General features: G+C 42.5%; 2 protein-coding genes across 2 annotated transcripts in view; one reads left to right on the forward strand and one right to left on the reverse strand.

Annotated features, from left to right (window-relative positions):
- Positions 1–21,676, reverse strand: part of LOC142159906 (uncharacterized) — a 543,776-nt gene that overhangs the window by 329,600 nt on the left and 192,500 nt on the right. The gene's annotated exons all lie outside the window — the stretch shown is intronic.
- Positions 75–21,676, forward strand: part of LOC142159880 (uncharacterized) — a 51,685-nt gene continuing 30,083 nt past the window's right edge. Inside the window, exons 1-6 of the mRNA XM_075214729.1 lie at positions 75–209; positions 3,980–4,111; positions 5,845–6,036; positions 6,116–6,239; positions 6,512–6,600; positions 6,764–6,875. Of these exons, the coding sequence (XP_075070830.1) occupies positions 4,034–4,111; positions 5,845–6,036; positions 6,116–6,239; positions 6,512–6,600; positions 6,764–6,875 (595 nt within the window). The 5' untranslated portion in view covers positions 75–209; positions 3,980–4,033. The remainder of the gene's footprint in view (positions 210–3,979; positions 4,112–5,844; positions 6,037–6,115; positions 6,240–6,511; positions 6,601–6,763; positions 6,876–21,676) is intronic.

The raw sequence follows: 21,676 nt of genomic DNA on the forward strand, positions 1-21,676 counted from the left end.
GCTGTCTTCAGTGTAGGCGCCATTTTCTTGTAGGACAATGCTTGTTTCTCTGTTAAAGTTGGTCTTCAGAAAAATGTCCAACATACAGGCAGGTTTAATAATTTTATTCCAGTAGCTCTAGTGTTCATATGAGAGACTAGGAGAACAACGATATAGAGGGAAATTTATCTTCTACTGATAGAGATCCCGTCAATACTTGAATATAAGAGGTAATTTTTATCAGGTGTGTTATCAGTGTGACCTGTGTATAGTGACCAGTGTGTATCAGGTGTGTGACCTGTGTATAGTGACCAGTGTGTATCAGTGTGACCTGTGTATAGTGACCAGTGTGTATCAGGTGTGTGATCAGTGTGTATCAGGTGTGTGACCTGTGTATAGTGACCAGTGTGTATCAGTTGTGTTATCAGTGTGACCTGTGTATAGTGACCAGTGTGTATCAGTGTGACCTGTGTATAGTGACCAGTGTGTATCAGGTGTGTGACCTGTGTATAGTGATCAGTGTGTATCAGGTGTTAATCATTACTGTTCTTCACTTAGACAGCTTACGACCCCTATTAATGTGGGAGTTGGGGATCACCAGGAGTGAGGCAGCGGAGAGCGAGGCACCTACTGGGCACTCACCAAGATTCAGCTGAATATGAGAAATTATCATAATCTGCCATTTACTACTGACATCACCATGATCCCATTCATTTATACACTGTCTCACAATAAGCCCCTCCCACAACAGGTGTTGCTGTAATTACTGTGATATTAATCCCATCCTCTGCTAGATATTCCTGACTACCCCGTTCATGGCCCTTTACCCCTCTGTAAGGCCAGTGCTGACCCTCGTGTTGTCTGTGCCCCTGCTCTGTGGGCATCTACCCCTAACCCTGGAGATAGACCTTCCTGCACATGTTTTATGTTTTCCCTTATCATCTCCTTGGTGAAACTCGTTCTGTCCCTGACTGTTTATGAATTGAGGCCGGGGTCCCCCACACTACTGATGATTTGAGACCAGGGTCCCCCACACTACTGATGATTTGAGACCGGGGTCCCCCACACTACTGATGAGTTGAGGCCGGGGTCCCCCACACTACTGATGATTTGAGACCAGGGTCCCCCACACTACTGATGATTTGAGGCCAGGGTCCCCCACACTACTGATGATTTGAGGCCGGGGTCCCCCACACTACTGATGATTTGAGGCCGGGGTCCCCCACACTACTGATGATTTGAGGCCGGGGTCCCCCACACTACTGATGATTTGAGACCAGGGTCCCCCACACTACTGATGATTTGAGACCGGGGTCCCCCACACTACTGATGATTTGAGACCGGGGTCCCCCACACTACTGATGATTTGAGACCGGGGTCCTCCACACTACTGATGATTTGAGACCGGGGTCCCCCACACTACTGATGAGTTGAGGCCAGGGTCCTCCACACTACTGATGATTTGAGGCCGGGGTCCCCCACACTACTGATGATTTGAGGCCGGGGTCCCCCACACTACTGATGATTTGAGGCTGGGGTCCCCCACACTACTGATGATTTGAGGCTGGGGTCCCCCACACTACTGATGATTTGAGACCAGGGTCCCCCACACTACTGATGATTTGAGGCCAGGGTCCCCCACACTACTGATGATTTGAGGCCGGGGTCCCCCACACTACTGATGATTTGAGACCAGGGTCCCCCACACTACTGATGATTTGAGACCAGGGTCCCCCACACTACTGATGATTTGAGACCGGGGTCCTCCACACTACTGATGAGTTGAGGCCAGGGTCCTCCACACTACTGATGATTTGAGACCGGGGTCCCCCACACTACTGATGATTTGAGACCGGGGTCCCCCACACTACTGATGATTTGAGACCGGGGTCCCCCACACTACTGATGATTTGAGTCCGGGGTCCCCCACACTACTGATGATTTGAGGCCGGGGTCCCCCACACTACTGATGATTTGAGGCCGGGGTCCCCATACTAATCATAAATTGAGGCCGGGGTCCCCATACTAATCATAAATTGAGGCCGGGATCCCCGCACTACTTATAAATAGAGACTATGGTCCCTGCACTGCAAAGCGTCTCTGCTAAACACGTCACCACTGTACTGACCCCTCTGAATTCAGAAGCAGTGGACAGGATATATTTACATTTCACGTAATTTTGGCACCAAAATTCTCTATGAATGTCTGAAATAAAATTAAAATCAGAATATGTTATCCACAAAATATCTCCAGGGTATATTGTAACATATTTGAGGTAGAGCTAATTGGTCCATTGGTGTAACAGTAAGCAATACAGCATTATGTGACTGATCGTATGAAGCAGGATCAGAGGAACTTCTGAGAAACACCGACCAGGTCTCAGGGAGAAGAGGAGATTTATTGGTCACTCAATGTTCCATGTATCATCATCATCATCATCATTTATTTATATAGCGCCACTGATTCCGCAGCGCTGTACAGAGAACTCATTCACAACATGTATTTTCTGTGGTGTTTATTATAATTATTACATTTGTTCCTAAACAGTTGAGAGTCTTTACTAGAAGTCACGATCAACCCGTCCTGTATAAATGCAGTATAAATGGTCCTAATCTGCGCTCCCTATGATAGCAATATGTGTAACAAGCTGCCAATAAGGAGAAACGAGGAAACCCCAGATCCTCACAATAACCGGTTGATAGAAAAACTCCTAGGCGCTAAACAAAAACAAACAAATAACAAAACACAATATGTCAAAGTGTATAATACAAAATGCTTCTGGCCAGATGGCATTCACAACAATAAAATCAATAATAATAATAGAGTAGAGTAAAAACGGATAAAACAAAAACCAAAACCAATCGGTCCGGAAGATGCGGGGGAGCTCACAAATGTCTCATCACAAAGTCTTCAATACAAAATCCCTTAAAGGCTTTTCTGTCCAGATCCAAACAAAGGAGAGATCCGTTACCCCAACCTTCCAGCACAGTATAAAATGTAATAAAATAAGGACTTACTAACGCTTGGTGGAAGTCCAGTATAAAAGCAGTTATTTTTTTACTCTACTCTATTATTATTATTGATTTTATTGTTGTGAATGCCATCTGGCCAGAAGCATTTTGTATTATACACTTTGACATATTGTGTTTTGTTATTTGTTTGTTTTTGTTTAGCGCCTAGGAGTTTTTCTATCAACCCGTCCTGTATAAATAAGGACTTACTGACGCTTGGTGGAAGTCCAGTATAAAAGCAGTTATCGGATAAAACACCCCGCTCCTGCGGCTGCAATGAAAAGCTGTATGAAATCTCCACTTATCCAAATCAGCTGATGTCAAAGGATTACCGCTTGGTGGAAGTCCAGTATAAAAGCAGTATTCGGATAAGCACGCTGCTCCTGCGGCTGTGATAGAGAGATAGAAATATACAAGCTGCCGTATTGCACAAGTAATTCCCAGATAGGTTCCGATTTCTTCTCATAGAACGAGTACATGTAAAAAGAGAGGTTTGATCGATCAAACAGAGTGTATAAAGTCCAAACCTACGCGTTTCACCTGGTAATAACTACGGCTTCATCAGGGATCATAGTGTGACATCAGCTGATTTTTATAAGTGGAGATTTCATACAGCTTTTCATTGCAGCCGCAGGAGCGGGGTGTTTTATCCGATAACTGCTTTTATACTGGACTTCCACCAAGCGTTAGTAAGTCCTTATTTTATTACATTTTATACTGTGCTGGAAGGTTGGGGTGACGGATCTCTCCTTTGTTTGGATCTGGACGGAAAAGCCTTTAAGGGATTTTGTATTAAAGACTTTGTGATGAGACATTTGTGAGCTCCCCCGCATCTTCCGGACCGATTGGTTTTAGTTTTTGTTTTATCCGTTTTTACTCTACTCTATTATTAATATTGATTTTATTGTTGTAAATGCCATCTGGCCAGAAGCATTTTGTATTACACACTTTGACATATTGTGTTTTGTTATTTGTTTGTTTTTGTTTAGCGCCTAGGAGTTTTTCTATCAACCCGTCCTGTATAAATCCCTGATTCACTGAGGATGGACAAGGACAGGAGTCACATGACTGAGAGGATATTACATCTCACCCTGGAGATCATCTACCTGCTGACTGGAGAGGTGAGGGATTCTGGGAGTGTCATAGTGAAATTATATTGCCAATATTTTAAAAACAGAAACTGTTTCCAGGATTACCTTAATAGTGGATCCATGGTTCTTGCAATTTTCCATGTTGTGTGTGGGCCACTTAATGGAAAGATAGGGCAGTACACTTACCCAACAACACATTGCCACTTCATTTGGTAATCATATGCTCTATATTTACAATATTTTATCTTTTATTTTTTTATATTTGGTATACTTTTTGTTTTTGGAGGTCGACTGATGGCATGCCGCCTTATAGCAGCCCTCTTCGACCACTGTGCATATACATATATATATATATACACAAATACACACACACACATACACACACCGATCAGCCACAACATAAACCACCTGCCTAATATTGTGTGTGTCCCCTTGTGCCTCCAAAACGGCTTGGACTCCAGAAGACCTCTGAAGCCCTCACACCAGGCCACCTTCTTCCATTGCTCTGTGGTCCAGTTCTGGCATTTACTTGCCCATTGTAGGTGCTTTCGGCAGTGCACAGGGGTCAGACGGTGCGCTCTGATAGGTCTGCGGCTATGCAGCCCCATACACAGCAAGCTGGGGTGCACTGTGAGTTCGGACACCTTTATATTCATAGTCAGCATTCATTTTTCCAGCAATTTGTGCTACAGTAGCTCTTGTGGGGGATTGGACAGGACAGGCTAACCTTCGCTCACCGGGCGCATCATGAGTCTTGGGCGCCCATGACCCTGTCGTCGGTTTACCGGTTGTCTTTCCTTGGACCACTTTCGATAGGTACTATCCACTACATACCGGGAACACACCACAAGACCTGCCGTTTTGGAGATGCTCTGACCCAGTCATCTAGCCATCACAATTTGACCCTTGTCAAAGCTGCTCAGATCCTTACACTTGTCCATTTTTCCTGCTTCCAACACATCAACCTCAAGAACTGGCTGTTCGCTTGCGCCCTATCATATCCCAGCCCTTGACAGGTGACATTGTAACGCGATCATCAATGTTATTCACTTCACTTGTCAGCGGTTTTAATGTGGCTGATTGGTGTGTATTGTGACCACAGTCCTAGAGGGCCCTAATCTGATCTTTGAGAGATCCACATTTGTTCCTGGTGGAACCAGGTTTGTGGTTATAAGTGGTCAATGAAAGTCACACACACAGTTTCTGCCGAAAAACAGCTTTAATATGAGAGAGTAACAAAACAGCTTTTGGTACAGATAATACTACAATAAACTTAGCTATGAAGATGGATACTACAGGTAATTAGTCACGGTTATTCCCGGGGCCCTCCTCCCTTTTCTTCCGTTTGCAGTTGTCCGTCCACAGGTGAGGCCTGTTTCCTGATGCAGAGACAGAAGGTCTTATCCCCAGACACAGAGTACGTGTTGGGTTATAATCATAATTGGATTCTGTTCTCCCTGTGGTACTTTCTGCCCAATCTCAGTCTTCTCATCTGTACAGCTGTAACCAAGCAGCAGGTAGACAGTCTCTGATAAATGTATGAGTCCCAAGTTCTTCACAGAAGCTGGAATATATTGTATTGTACTCAGTATGTTCTCATTTCTATCACTGATGCATTCATGGGATTTGGGGGTTTCCAGTTTTAGCGATTTATTTTTGTAATAATTATAGATGTGTTTATTTTCTACATTTAACCTCTAAAATCACCTTCACATAGGTAGAGTTTTTCTTTAACGTTTATTAATGCCTCTCTTGATACTCAGGATTACGCCGTAGTGAAGAAGACATCTGGTGAGTGTTTGTCACCCAGTAGCCATCACTGTGTGTCAGGAGGACAGAGCAGGACCCAGAGCCCCATCACGGTGCCTCCACCTCACTCACTGATACATGAGAGAAACAATGACCAGAGGATTCTAGAACTCACCAACAAGATCATTCAGCTGCTGACTGGAGAGGTGACTGCTGGGAATGGGACATTATACAGTAACACCAGGGGATGTGTCTGGGTGATAACTGTATCATTGTGTGTGTCAGGTTCCTATAAGGTGTGAGGATGTCACTGTCTATTTCTCCATGGAGGAGTGGAAGTATTTAGAAGGACACAAGGGTCTGTACAAGGACGTGATGATGGAGAATCATCGGCCCCTCACATCATTGGGTAAGAGGACGACATTCATTTATTGTAAAGGAGAGCAGTTTTCAGAACCACCTAGATGTACCCATCATCTGACATTCACCAACAAACAATGTATTCACACTCTAAATTTGAATATTTGGTGAATAACTTGCACTGACACACAACAACCAATCAAGTACTTTCACTAGACAGATAAATGGAAATTGTTGATATGTTGCCGTCATTCAGTCCAATTTGTGTTCCTAAATTTTGATGCCAATAAATAAGCAATTTTGTGTTTTGTTTTCTTACAGATGGATCTAATAACATAAATACCCCAGAGAAATGCCCCCTTCCTCTCTATTCACAGGATCATACAGATGGAAATCACAATATCCCACAGGTAGGTGGGATTCAGGGTTTCAGCAAATACCAAAGTGACTGCACTATATGACATGTAGAAAAGCTGTGTGGATATAATACACTCACAATCTTTGTCTACTCTCAATCCATTAAATCGGACAATATTGAATCATCTTAATTGCAATTTCTTGTGGGCTATTCAGGGTGAAGATCTGATTGATATTAAAGTAGAAGATATAGAGGTAGAAGAAGAGACGTATGTGATGGATGATCAGCAGTGTAAGGAGGAGGAAATCCCTACAGATATCAGCACAGGTGAGTAATACACACTAAATACAGAACATAATCATATTCTTCTTGTTCAGTCACTAGAACAATCTCTTATATGCATGAGGAGGAACTATCTGCCCAGTGGGGGAGTCAGGAGCCATCATTCCCTATTGTTCTCTCATGCTCTCCTCCTCACATCATATCATTGTGCTACCACCCAAGAGACCTGACCGGTCTCCTAACTCTCTGGTACTTCTCATACAACAGTACAAGGAACATCCGTCGAATCCCCCCATAGTGATTGATTCACTGTCCAATGGCAAGAGACTACATGTGACATTACCCATAATCCTCCCTGTGCACTAATAATAATAGTACCAGTATGTGAGGTACTAATTAATGATTATATCCGCCTGATTTTGCCTAATCCAAGATATACACTAACGCTACAAATACCTATGTAATAACATGATGAAATTACACATGTTATGGGTGTGTGGTTTTATGTGGAGCTGTGAGGACACAGGTTGAGTTAATATACCTATCCCGGTACTACAATGCGGATAACAGGGTTTGTCTGATCATGGACAACGCTCGTGCCAGCTATGCATCATCCTACAGCCCGGAAAAGGAGACATTGGTAACTTCTTCTGAGTCCCAGGGAGTGGAGGCTTCTCATTGGCCATTGCACTGTCTACTACTAATTCATAGGACAAAATGTTCCCTCTCCCTCACCCACTGCTGGAGATGTGGAGACCCTAGGATACCTTGTTCCATGTCTTTTGGGAATGTTCTAAAATCAAACACTATTGTTAGATATTAAACCCATGGTCTAAGGACATTGTGTTTCCCATTGAACCGGCCTGTTTATTGCTATATTACAGTAACATTAGGCTTGGAACATATAAGAGATCCCTCATTGTATAAATAGTAATCACAGCACGTTCCTGCTTTCTCTATCATGCTGTGGATGGCTAAGCTGAGTGTAACAAGTCTGATGGAAGAACATTCACAGGTACATACAGCGAGGTATTATCATTGTGATGTATACTGCTGTGTGTCTCCATAGCAGTGCACATATCTAGTCCTCTTATTATACTGTTGTTCTAGGGCAGGCCTGTCCAACCTGCGGCCCTCCAGGTGTTGTGAAACTACAAGCCCCAGCATGCTTTGCCAGTAGACAACCAGTTGATAGCTGAAAGGGCATGCTGGGACTTGGAGTTTCACAACATCTGGAGGGCCGCAGGTTGGACAGGCCTGTTCTAGGGTTTGAACCAAATTACTTCATTGTTTAGCCATAGAGCTACTTGTTAATCATGGGCATTGTCTGATTATATAAACCCCTGAGTCACACACAGTCCTTGTCTGAGCACCAGGTGTTATTACTGGGGAAGTGACCTTAATGTTCCTTGTCTGATTCTCTGGCTTCCCATAGGCTGCTCCTCCTGACTACACTAACTGACTATCAATGATCTCATAGTAGATCCCTGAGTTCTGGCTTGTCTCTTTAATATGTCCTATGTATTGACTTGGGCAGACTCTGTTCAGGGCTGTCACCTGTGGTCCCCTCACTGTGGAGTCCAAGTTTCCATAACTGGTGAATATGAAGAGTGATATTAGATTGCACCTCTAAATAGCTTATCGGCAGGAGGAATACATAGGGCACATACTAGACACTTAGCTTGCTAGAGACCATGGACGGTGTACACAGCTATCTGGTTCACATGGGTGGAAATTCAAAATACAGCAAACAAGTTTGCTGGTTGACATACTCCAGTCTCTAAAGCCAATATAAGAGTTTACAAGAAATAAGATGATGGACAGCGATCTGGCTGCTTCTCTTACACAAATAGTTGGGGGCACTGTTCACCATGGGGCACAGAGGGCGCCGTGTGACGTAAGGCACTAAAAACTTATCTAGCCTGATCCCCTCCCCTTTATGCCCCCTCCTGGCTGGAAGCATAGTTTGTTTAATTAGTGCCTATAGAGTAGGACATGTTTTGAGTTCATTATTTTTCTTCATTATTTTCTATTTATTTAGGTTTCTTTGTTTAATCTGGCGGTGATCATACTGTGCACGATGCGGCTGGTTCAGTGTTTATTTGGACCGGCCTTAGAAAAGTTCATCTTTCGGACCACTGGCAGAAAAAGGTAATTTCTTCTAGTGGCTGCACCCAAGCCCAAGGGCAGAAAGATTTGCTCCTTTTGTTGAATGATTTCGAGGTGCTTCCGAGTTCAGCCCTCTGCCAGCGGGGGTGGCTCTGAGAGGTAGACAGGCTTGGATGGGACGACACCCTGCATAGAAATAGATGGACAAACTGCATAACTTTCTCCTCCCGCCACAGGGAACGTCTGTGGTAGTGGATTGTCTACTGTTTTTTCAGAACCAGCGGCTCAGTCCTACTACAGACGCCCGGGTATGGGGCGTGGTGAGCAGGGGGTACATTTTAGACCACTTGGGGAGGCCTCCATGGTTTTCCCGGCTCTTTCGAACAACACTAGGTTTTAGAACAAGATTTGGGCGCATGGTTTCTTGCTTCGAGGCAGTTCAGTTTGCTCGATTCCACTCTTGGATCTTTCAAAGCGAGATCCTCGCAAAATGTTCTTGAATCCCCTCTTGGAAACACAGTTTTTCCGTTTGTCGCCAGTGATCGTCTAGCGGTTGAAGTTTTTGATTCATCAACAAAAAGGTCTCTCAGAAGTGGTCATCCAGACTATGATCAAAGCCAGAAAACCATTGTATTTGAGTATCTACTATGGTATTTGGAAAACATACATTGATTGGCATGGGGTTCCCACTTCTCCCTTCCGTTTGGCTAGGGTGTTGGCGCTCCTCCAGGATGGTCTGGACAAGGACTTGCTCTTGGCTTCTCGTAAAGCCCAGGTTTCAGCCTTGTCAGTTTACTTCCAGAGACGCCTAGCTCTGATTCTACATGTTCTCACGATTTTTCAGGAGGTCCTCCATGTTCAGCCACCATTGATCCCTCCGGTGGCGCCATGGGACCTCAACTTGGTTCTCAGGGCATTGCAGAAGTCACCTTTTGAACCACTGGAGTCTGTTTCATTGAAGCTTCTCACTTGGAAAGTTTGGTTTTTTTTCTGGCCATTTCATCAATCAGGCGTGTGTCTGAGCTGGAAGCTTTGTCTTGTAGGTCTCCTCTTCTCATTTTTTCACAAGTACCAGGCCCTCTTTTCAACCTAAAGTGGTATCTAAATTCCATAGAAACATGGATATTGTTATTCCTGCATTTACCTCATACTATTAATTCCGGCAGTCAGGATTCTCTTCTACCTTTGGATGTGGTCAGAGCTTGGCGGATCTCTACTGATCGCGCAGCTTCAGTACGAAAAACTGACGGTCTTCTAGTTTTGTACGATGTTCAGAAGTGTGGCAGGCCGGCCACTAAATAGACGATTGCTAGATGGATTATTGCGACTATTCGTCAGGCTTATTTCTCAGAGGGATCTCCAGTGCCTGATGGCCTTACTGCTCACTGCACCAGGTTGGTTAGCGCCTCCTGGGCAGCGCTGCACAGGGCCTCGGTCGAGCTGTAGTATTTGGCAGCTGTTCGATCTTCCGTCCACACGTTTATGAGATTCTACTGGTTTCACGTCTTTGCTTCCAAGTTGTAAAATTTTATGCGCAGCTCAGTCTGAGCGTATCCATCGATTGGGGCAGCTTTGGAACATCCCCATGGTGAGTAGTGTCCCCAAACTGTTCGTGTAAGAGAAAATTAAATTTTTGTACTTGCCATAAAATCTGTTTCTCTTAACACAGTTGGGGGACACTGCTCTCCCACCCCTTTGTTCTGCCGGTTCTGTTGCTTGTTCTATTGATTCTGATTCACTCTCTCCTTGAGAGAGAACAGTGTCCCCCAATTTTTATATTTTTGCTTTCTCTGTCTGTTGGAGCATGAAAAACCAGAGACTTTTCTGTATTATTCAGTAACGTTATGATTGTATTGTAGCCATTATTTTTGTATGCACTTTACCTCTGTAATAGATCATTATGAAGAAAGCAAGTTATTCCTGCATTAACTTTTTAAACACTCATGATTATATATTTATCAGTTTATTACATATACAGGGAAATTGATAAAACCAGAGAGTTGAACCTGCAGATTTCATGCAGTTCTAGAAAAATACCCATTGCTGCTATAAATTTCTAGACCAGGTGCAAGTGCAAATTTACTGTTGGATTATTATTTGGGAGCAATTCAGGATTGTATTAATAGGAAAAAATAAGCTGGTTTTGGTTTAATTCATATTAGCATCTATTTTATTCCCAGCAGATGGACACAACAGCAGGGATACCTCGGAGGAACATTTCATTTTATCTCCACAGCATAAAATAAAAGATAACAACATCACACAAGATTCTCCTGGAGAAGAGCTCATTACCCCAAATATACCTCCTCCACTTCACAGTGCAGATATATCATCTGATCCCTCTACCTGTGAGGAATGTGCTCCTGATAATGCAAATATTGTAACACATAGTACAGCTCTTAGAGGTGATAAAATATTATCCTTTTCTAAAAGTGGGGTAGGGCTTGCAGAGGATACAACTCTTATTACTCATCAGCCAGCTCACACTGGTGAGAAGCCGTTTCCATGTTCTGAATGTGAAAAATGTTTTACACAGAAATCGGATCTTTTTACTCATCAGAGGATTCACACAGGTGAGAAGCCATTTCTATGTTCCGAATGTGGAAAATGTTTTACACAGAAATCAAATCTGTTTACACATCAGAGAATTCACACAGGTGAGAAACGATTTCCATGTGCGGAATGTGGGAAATATTTTACACACAAACATATTCTTCGTAATCATCAGATAATTCACACAGGTGAGAAACCATTTTCATGTTCTGAATGTGGAAAATGTTTTACAAGAAAAGCAAATTTCATTGAACATCAAAGGGCTCACGAAAAACCATTTTTATGTTCTGAATGTGGGAAATGTTTTACAAGGCAAGTAAATCTTATTAAGCATCAAAGAATTCACACAGGTGATAAGACATTTCTATGTACAGAGTGTGGGAGATGTTTTACAGATGGTTTAGCTCTTGTTGCACACCAGAGAATTCACACAGGTGAGAAGCCATTTTCATGTTCTGAATGTGGGAAACATTTTAGACGGAAATCAGTTCTAGTAAGACATCAGAGAACGCACACTGAATGAGAACTTATTTTCATGCTCTGAATGTGTGAAATATTTTAAACAAACCACATCTTGTTAAACATTACATAGTTCATACACATTTAAACAAATGAAAAGTAATTTGCATATAAGTGGGAAGTGTCTTATTGTAAGAAGAAATCTCATTAAACAAACTGATAAAAACTCTTCCTTGCTCTTTTTCCAGTTCTTTATAGTGATAGAAAGGTATGAGCTGACAACCTATTGTACTACTGTTCTAGTTGTTGTGCTTCTGTTATTTTCCTTGTATCTACATTACAAGATATTTTCCTTATATCCACATTACAAGATAATATCCACTCACAGAGAATGGAAATCAGCTTTGCAGTGTGGATACTAAATTTAGGAAATGGAGAACTAAAGTGGAATAAAACAGTGTAATAGGACACAAAGTGCTTAAGACCTCAATGAAGGATAAACTATCGAGTGATAATAGGTCATAAGGTCTGAGATCAAAACACAACTTTGAGGAATAAGTTCTGTCCTATTTGGGGCTATTCCTGGAGCATTGTATTCCCATTTGGAATCTGTGGGGTGCAATGGATTAATAACATGTGACACTTAGGTTGTCTAACAGGTATTTAGTTTATTTTGTGAAAGATATAATATAGAAGAGTTAATATAATACAAGAGAAAGTGAGATTAGAACAAAGAGTAAATATAAGAAAATACTTGGCTGTTGAAAATAGATTGTCCGGTAGATATTTAATCACAGATTTTACTAGGACTCCATACAGCTAATAGCACGTAAACTGGCAAGCTAGGAATAACAACTGGTAATAGGTGCTTGGCATCTCTGCAGTAACCCAAGCTGAGGTGACGTTATATCGCAAATACCTTGCTTGTATTAACCAGGACCCTAAAATCATTTGCATATAATGTATAAACATGACTTTCTATTGGTTTAATATTGATAAGAAAGCTTGAGCATGTGCAGTAGGCACAAAGTTAACTCCCTTACAAAAATTTGTGAACAAATTTCTAGAAAGGCCTTGATTATATAAGAATTGCGAAATCACTTGGTTATGTAATAACGTAAAGTAATAACACATGAAAGTATAAACAACAAATTGGGGTTTCATCAGTCATTTTGTTACACCTGCCACACACCAGGTGGAGTTCCAATAGGTGTATGTTGAGTGCTCTCTGTCTCTCATTTGGGTAAGGAGGATGATGATATGAATATCTATCTTTTTAAAACTTCAGTTTGCGGTGTATAACTGATATTTGCATAACTGCTATATTGGAACATCATGTAGTCCTGTAGTTGACCTTAAAAGCTATGTACAAGTAAATAGGGCCTTGTTTCGGGTTGTCAAAGCCCCTCCCCTGTAAACTTCTCATGAAAGGGGAGTTCAGGAGACTAAACAAAGCTTATTTTGAGCAACTGTTTGCTACGCTTTGTAAGATATTGCACAGTCACTTCATTGTTACATTTTAAATCATCTTGGGGATCTACCATCAACTGAGGTCTGCCAAAAATGGTGACAGGTAAAGAGGTGGTCTAGGAGTAGTTCTGATGCTGCAGAGGACTAGTGGCAATACTTCCGACCACGCCAATCCAGTTTCAGCCATGACCTTACTCAATTTGTTCTTGATCGTACCATTTACCCTCTCTACTTTTTATAGGCTTGTTGCCTTTAGGGAGTGTATAACTTTCTATCAGTACACATGAGTTTGAATATAAGCTGAAAGACATCCCCAGTAAAATGTGTACCCCGATCACTTTCAATGATTTTGGGGAGAACAAACCTATAGATTCCTGAATGATTTTCTTAGCAGTGAAAACAGCAGTATTAGAAGCAGCTCGATAAGCCTCTACACAGTTCGTGAAAACATTGATACATACTAGTACATACTTGAGAGTCCTGTAGGGTGATAATTGGATGAAGTCAATTTGTATGACCTAGAAAGGTCCATTTGTAGTAGGAATGTGGGATGGCTCTGTTGGTATTGCTTTTCCCGTGTTCTTTCTCAGACAAGTAAGACAAGACATTGCTTTCTTACCAGCCTGTGAAGAGAAGCCCGGTGCACACCAATATGCTCTTACCAATTTGCACATACCCTCCTTAGCCAGGTGAGTCAGAACATGGGCTGCCTCTGCTAAACTTGGAATATATGTATTGGGAGCTACTGGCCTACCTTGTCTATCTTTCCAGAGTCCAGAGGACTCTTGACCACATCCCCTTTGACTTGCAGACAGCCTTCTCCTGTATGGGACCCAAATCCTGCATTTCTATTCATTTCTGTACACTGAGAGCTTCAAAAATCATTAATTTGGTAAAAATTAGTTTTTATGAGTGAGCCTGCTGCTCTCTTAGCAGCCTCATCTTCTCTGTCATTACCAAGTGATATGGGGTCCCTGTCTTAGGTGTGTTCTTTACACTTGATGATTGCTACTTGTTTAGGTAGTTGTATCGCTGTCAGAAGTCCTTTTATATGATGTGAGTGCACTCCTGATGTACCTGCCGCTGTCATAAAGTTCCAAAGATGCCATAGAGCCCCAAAGTCATGCACTTCCCCAAAAGCATACCTAGGGCTAGATTTACTAAGCTCCGGGTTTGAAAAAGTGGGGAGGTTGCCTATAGCAACCAATCAGATTCTAGCTTTCATTTATTTAATACCTTCTACAAAATGAAAGCTAGAATCTGATTGGTTGCTATAGGCAACATCCCCACTTTTTCAAACCTGCAGCTTGGTAAATCTAGCCCCTAGAGTCAATGTATATGTTAATTGATTTACCCTCTGTCAACTCACTTGCTCTTCTCAATGCTACCAGTTCAGCTATCTGTGCTAAGTGAGGTGGTACAAGGGATTCAGCTTGTATAACCCCTTTTTTTTTATCTACAACAGCATAACCAGTACATAATTATCATGTGTCTGTCTGTCTGTGACAAATCCCATCCATATAAATTTAAAATCTATATTTTCTAAAAGGGTGCCATGCACGTCAGGTCTTGCGGTAAAGGTCTGATTCAATATTCCATACAATCATGCACATTTATATCCCTGCCAAATTCACCTTCAGCTAGAGTCTCTTCTCAATCCACCCTTTGTGCATCTCAAGGCGCATTTCGTAAATCTTGCTGAGGAGACATTCCTAGTTTGGGCAGAATTTAGGAGAGCAGATACCACATATGGTGTATACACAGTTGAATCATGTCCCAGTACTACGTTCTCACTCTTACTTAGCAGAAGAGCAGTTGCTGCACTTCTTAAACACATAGTAAAAGATCTTGCCACATTGTCCAATTGTGCACTGCAGTATGCTACTGGCCAGCTAGCGTCACCATGTTTTTGTCAAGACTCCTGCAGCTCAACCAGCAGCTTCAGTGCAGTATAAATATACAAATCGACAGCTGGTTTTGCAGCAGTCTCATGTCTTGGGTAGCCTTAATCTTGTTCTTTGTCAAATGTCTTAGCCCCTGGGTGAGACAGTGTCCTAAGTATTTGACTTTTGTCTGGTATGGCTGTAATTTGTGCTTTGCAACGTATGTGTCCTGTTTGTGAGAAATGACGCAACAAGTGTTTAGCAGCAGACACTGATAACATAAATGTATCAGAACACAGCAATACTACATACTAAATTAGAACAAACCCATTGCTCGGTTGAAAAGATTGAAAACCGGCCATGCAAGGCTTATGACAAGATACTGTGTTTGTTTATAAAAACTTTGGGCAATCTTGTCCATGTATATTTTATCCCTTTATAGGAAAAACCAAGAAGAGATACTAACAGTCAGGATGTAGAGGGACAGAAAAGACAACAGCAAATAACAATAATATTGAAATGGTTTGCATAAAAAGAGATTTGTGTCAGACTGACAGATGGATTGGGCACTATGGGAAATTGACTGTCGATTATTTTATTAATTCACATTTTACATAATTAACCTCAGCCAAGTAAGTTAGTAGGGGCCACTGCAGCTAGAAGAAAATAAATAATTAGTATGCAATGGACCAATAGTAACTTCTGCCAGTGCAGATGAGGGATAATGATGCACTTATCCTGTCACATCCACTGCTGGAACGGTTTCCCAGGTGATTGATACATTTAGAGGAGAAGTTAATACAGATCTGGCCACCCCTGTGTCTAAAAAAAAGAAAGAAATTTGTTTAGTACCAGATACATTCTTTTTTACTTTTGGTTCTTGATTCTGATTGTTAGTTAATATAACAATCTATAGATTCTAGGTGTGGCTCAGATTTCGGAGATTAGCATTATTGTAATGCCTGATGCTAATCTCTCTCTAGCCTATTGTCACTCCAAGGGCAATACATGACCACATAGCCCTATCTGCCTTATCATTGGGAACAGTTATTCTTTTTATTGGGTGTAATTCTAAAATATCACTGCACCCAGGGTCAGTAGCTGGATCTATTGTCTCTGCACAATGGATATTCCTGTTAGCAGGATGTGGGAGATAACTGCTATGTATGATCTATAGCAGAGATTAAAAGAGGCTCATCACATTCCTTTCACAAAAACTAATACATTTACTTTTTTCCAAAATAGGATATAATTTACAGGGTTCACTGTTTTCCCTGGCTGCACTTTGGTTACTATACACATATGGTGGGGGTGGTGCTGTTGTGTGCTCAGGTTTTGAACAATTTTCTTTATCTTTTTTCGCCTGCGCTAATTTCTCGCACCAAACTTTGCTCTCGTACTGCTCCAATTTTAAACATGTGGGGCCTGATTCATTAAGGATCTTAACTTAAGAAACTTCTTATTTAAGTCTCCTGGACACAACCATGTTACAATGCAAGGGGTGCAAATTAGTATTCTGTTTTGCACATAAATTAAATACTGACTGTTTTTTCATGTAGCACAACATGTAGCACAACTCTAGACACATTTCCCTTACAGTTCTGTCAGTGCCAAATTAGCAGGAGAAAGATAGAGAATGCTTGTCTGGATTTACAAAGCAATAACTTCTGTTGAAGGAGCACCAAAGGCGATAGTGCAGCTTTAAGAGGTGACAGGTGACTTATTTTAATATTAAACTCATGGGGCAGTCGGATGTATTTCACACTAAAAGTATAATACTGTCAGTGAAAAGTAATTAGCGCAGTATGCAGAGTGGCACGGATTGTAAGATGGGTGAACTCCGCCCAGGGCAACAGAGAGGACCAGTTGTCATGAAATTCTGAAGTATAACACCGTAGGAACTGTTCTAGGGACTGGTTAACCCTTTCAGTTTGCCCATTAGACTGAGGGTGGTATGCAGATGACAGACTGATCTTGATTCTGAGAAGGGTACAGAAGGATTTCCAGAATTGTGCTATGAATTGTGATCCACGATCGGAAACGATAGCAGAAGGGAGTCCATGGAGACGGAAAATATGTTGGATGAAGAGAATGGGCAGATCTCGGGCGGTAGGAAGCCTGGTTAGCGGTATGAAGTGTGCCATTTTGCTGAAGCGGTCTACCACGACCCAAATGGTATTGTGTCCCGCAGAGGGTGGCAAATCAACAATAAAGTCCATGGACAAATGTGTCCAAGGTTTTGCAGGAATGGCCAATGGAACTAATTGGCCTACCGGACGATTCCTGGGAATTTTATTCCTGGCACAAACCTCACAAGAGAGGACGTGACTTTTGACGTCAGCAGACAAAGATGGCCACCATACAGTGCGGGAAAGAATTTCCAATGTTTTGAAAACTTCAGGATATCCAGCAGTCTGATTATCGTGTGCTTCAGCAGGGACCGCTTTCCTTAAATGAACTGGGACAAATAGGCATCCTACCGGAGTATTATCAGGAGCTGATCTTTGAAACCTTTGCAGGGCGCAACTCAGGTCTTGGGTTAACCCAACATGGATCATGGACGAGGGAACAATAGACTCCGGACTAGTAACTGGAGCATGGTGTGCCAGGAAGCTTCTGGACAGGACGTCTGCCCGGACATTTTTAGAACCTGGACGGTAGGTGATCACAAAGTTAAAACGGGTGAAGAACAGAGACCAACGAGCCTGCCTGGGGTTCAGGCGTTTGGCCAATTGTATATATTGCAGATTCTTATGATCCGTTATAACAGAGATCTGGTGTGCAGTGCCTTCTAGCCAATGTCGCCATTCCTCAAAGGCCAATTTGATTGCCAACAGCTCTCGGTTACCCACATCATAGTTGGTTTCCGCTGAAGAGAACTAACGGGAAAAGTAGGCACATGGGTGTTAGCGATGAGTATGGGAATCTTTCTGTGACACGATGGCACCAGCACTGACGTCGGAGGCATCGACTTCAAGAATAATGGTACTTTAGGATTTGGATGTCTAAGGACCTGAGCAGACACAAAGGCTTTCTTCAGGGTCTCAAATGCAGTTATTGCCTGGGGTGACCAGTTAGCTGGATCGCTTCCTTTGCGAGTCAAGGTGACAATAGGAGCCACAATATCAGCAAAGCCGCAAATAAATCTTCTATAATAGTTGGCGAATCCCAAGAATCTCTGGACCGCCTTGAGGTTATTCGGTTGTACCCAGTCCCGGATAGCTTGGACCTTGGTTGGGTCCATGGAGAATCCTTCAGAGGAGATTATATAACCTAGAAAGGACACCTTCTGCACCTCAAATTCACATTTTTTAAATTTAGCATAGAGATGGTGTTCTCGCAATTTTTGTAGAACTTGTCTGATGTGATCCCGATGTACTGATAATGACTCAGAATATATGAGGATGTCGTCCAAGTAGACGACAACGAAATGTCCAAGGAACTCACGTAGCACAACATTAATCAGATCCTGGAACACTGCAGGCGCGTTACTAAGACCAAACGGCATGACAAGATACTCGTAGTGGCCAGAAAGCATATTGAATGCCGTCTTCCACTCATCACCTTCTCTAATACGTATGAGGTTATATGCACCACGAAGATCGATTTTGGTGAAGATTGTTGCACCTCTTAATTGATCGAATAGTACGGAGATGAGAGGAAGGGGGTAGGTGTTTTTGATTGTGATGAGGTTTAGTGCTCTGTAGTAGATACAGGGTCTCAGTCCTCCATCTTTTTTGGACACAAAAAAAACATCCAGCTCCTACTGGAGATTTGGAGGGCCTGATGAACCCCTTTTTCAAATTCTCTTCAATATAATCCTGCATGGACTTGGTCTCAGGACCGGACAGAGAATACAAGCGTCCCTTGGGTAACTTGGCACCAGGTAAGTTCGATGGCACAGTCGAAATCCCGGTGAGGTGGTAAAGCATCAGCAGCTTTCTTGGAGAACACATCCCAGAATTTGTGGTATTGTGAGGGAAGTTGTTCAGGAATAGTCTGGAGCATTTGCAGAGGCAGAGTCAAGCAAGACTGTAAACAGCATGAGCCTCACTGAACAATCTCCCCTTTCTTCCAATCCACAAAAGGATTGTGACGGGAAAGCCAGGGATGGCCCAGAACCAATGGAACCGATGAACAGTTAATAAGGAGGAATGTTATGGATTCTGAATGAAGCGCTCCAGCACTCAGGTGTAATGGCGGAGTTTCCCATTCAATCTTGCCCCCAGGCAAAGGATTCCCATCTAGGCCAGAAACTATAATAGCGGACTTGAGCTTAACAGAGGGAATCCTAGCGGAGCAATACACAAGCCGAGGTCAAGGGTGACAGGCACGGTAGCTAGGTCCAGATACAGGCAAGAAGGTCAGGGTCACGAGAAACACGAGCAAGGTCCAAATCCAGGCAAGGGGTCATACACGAGAAATCCAATAGAGTGTCCACGGGACAGGAACAGAAGCAGGTATCAGGATAAAGCAGGTCAGCAGGACTGTGGTAGAAAAGTTATAACTGGCAGTGAGGCTGCAGACCTCACTGCCTTAAATATTGATGGCCACCAATCAGAGCCCAGCTCTGGAGCAAGCCCACAGGGAGGTAATAATTGCTGGCCAAGCCCCCCCTCCTTAATTAACCCACCTCTGTTCCTTACGCACATGCGCCCGGCTCCCAGCACTGCCGGGACGCAGCGCTACAATAGACGCGCTCGGCAACGGCCGGGCAGAAAGCGGAGATGACGTCACGGTCGTCAAGGTGACGGCCGGGACGCCAGAGGGAGTCCGAAGCAAGCCGCCGCGGCTCGTGACAAATAGTATGCAAATTGCGTACATTTGAAGAAGGTACATTATAAGCAGATCTTGTGGTAGTGTGTAAAAAAAAAAGAAATCTATATCTATATATATCTATATATATCTATATATATATATATATATATATATATAAAATGGGCCCGTCCCCCAAAGCAAAACCAGCTCTAGTGCTTCCAGCCTAGGGCGGTATCAGCAAAATCAGGGGGCTGAACTTTACATCCAACAGGTGAGCCTAGCATTTCAATGGAATATATGATAAGCTAGACAGATATAAAGATAGGTATTTTTAGAGAGAACATTTATTTAACTTTATGTTAGAGTGGAATTGTGCCCAATTTTCTGTCTCTATATAAAGAGATTTAGTGCAGTATCCTAGAGCTGTTAATTGATAATTGTAATGATAATAATTCACAACAAATCACACCTATTCCTATGTGTTACACTAAGTCCTTGTTGCTTAGTGTACTGAACTATTGGTTACATGTCAGTGCTGTTGTTCTCAGACGACAATGCTCCTCTTACTGATGTCTATCAGTGTGGTTCCAAAGGGCAATCAGACAGATGACTAGGAAGTCAAAGCTGTGGTAAGCCTCAGTTGCGCACTGTCCATAGCAACCACAGTCACATGACATAGTGGGCAGAAAGGCTTTGGAACACTGCTCTGAGGTGTCTATTCTCTCACTTCCTACCCCCCCCTGCCATCACATGACATGCTGAGGACCAGTGTCTATGTAGCAGAGAGTTTGAGTTTGGCAGCCATTTGTAAAAAAAAAATAGCTTTTAAAAAACAAAAAGATGACACTTACCAACCATTTTATAGAATATGATTTAATTCTTAATCCCAAAAATTATTTAGAACTTGTTTTACATTTTTCCTTCAAGTCATTTTCATAGAATGCAAAGATAGATTTTTTGCTTCAGTTCAGTGATTATTTTTATTTAAAAACAATAAATATTATAATTAAAACAGAACAGGATCTTATGTATAAAGAGCGTTGCATCCTTTATTATGATAAGAAAGAACAAACAGGATAGAATTAGATCTCGTCATGCCTGTGAGGCTCTGCAATACCATCTACAGACAACAGGTGGCCGTGCACTGATAACTGCAGCATCATCACCTTACACAACAAAGCATACTGGATGATGTAACACAGTTCTAGAACACTGACTGCACACTCAGCACTTCTGCTGAACGTCAAGAGAGACTGGAGTAAGAGACCTCGTCTGTATGCAGGCTTTATAAAGCCATCAGTCCTGTTAAGGTTTGCACAAGCAAAGTTCGGATTTGTGTTTCCTTGTTGGAGCTTGAAAAAGCCTTGTTTGTTTACCTATCCAGCATCTTCAGCTTCATTCGTCACAATTCTACCTTCTCCAACCCATCAAATTCAGCTTCACCCTTCATGACTCTACCTTCTCTAACCCACCAACTTCAGCTTCCTTCTTCATGACTCTACCTTCTCTAACCCACCAACTTCAGCTTCCTTCTTCATGACTCTACCTTCTCTAACCCACCAACTTCAGCTTCCTTCTTCATGACTCTACCTTCTCTAACCCACCAACTTCAGC

This window comes from Mixophyes fleayi, chromosome 6, assembly GCF_038048845.1.
Source record: "Mixophyes fleayi isolate aMixFle1 chromosome 6, aMixFle1.hap1, whole genome shotgun sequence".
Classification (NCBI taxonomy): domain Eukaryota; kingdom Metazoa; phylum Chordata; class Amphibia; order Anura; family Limnodynastidae; genus Mixophyes; species Mixophyes fleayi.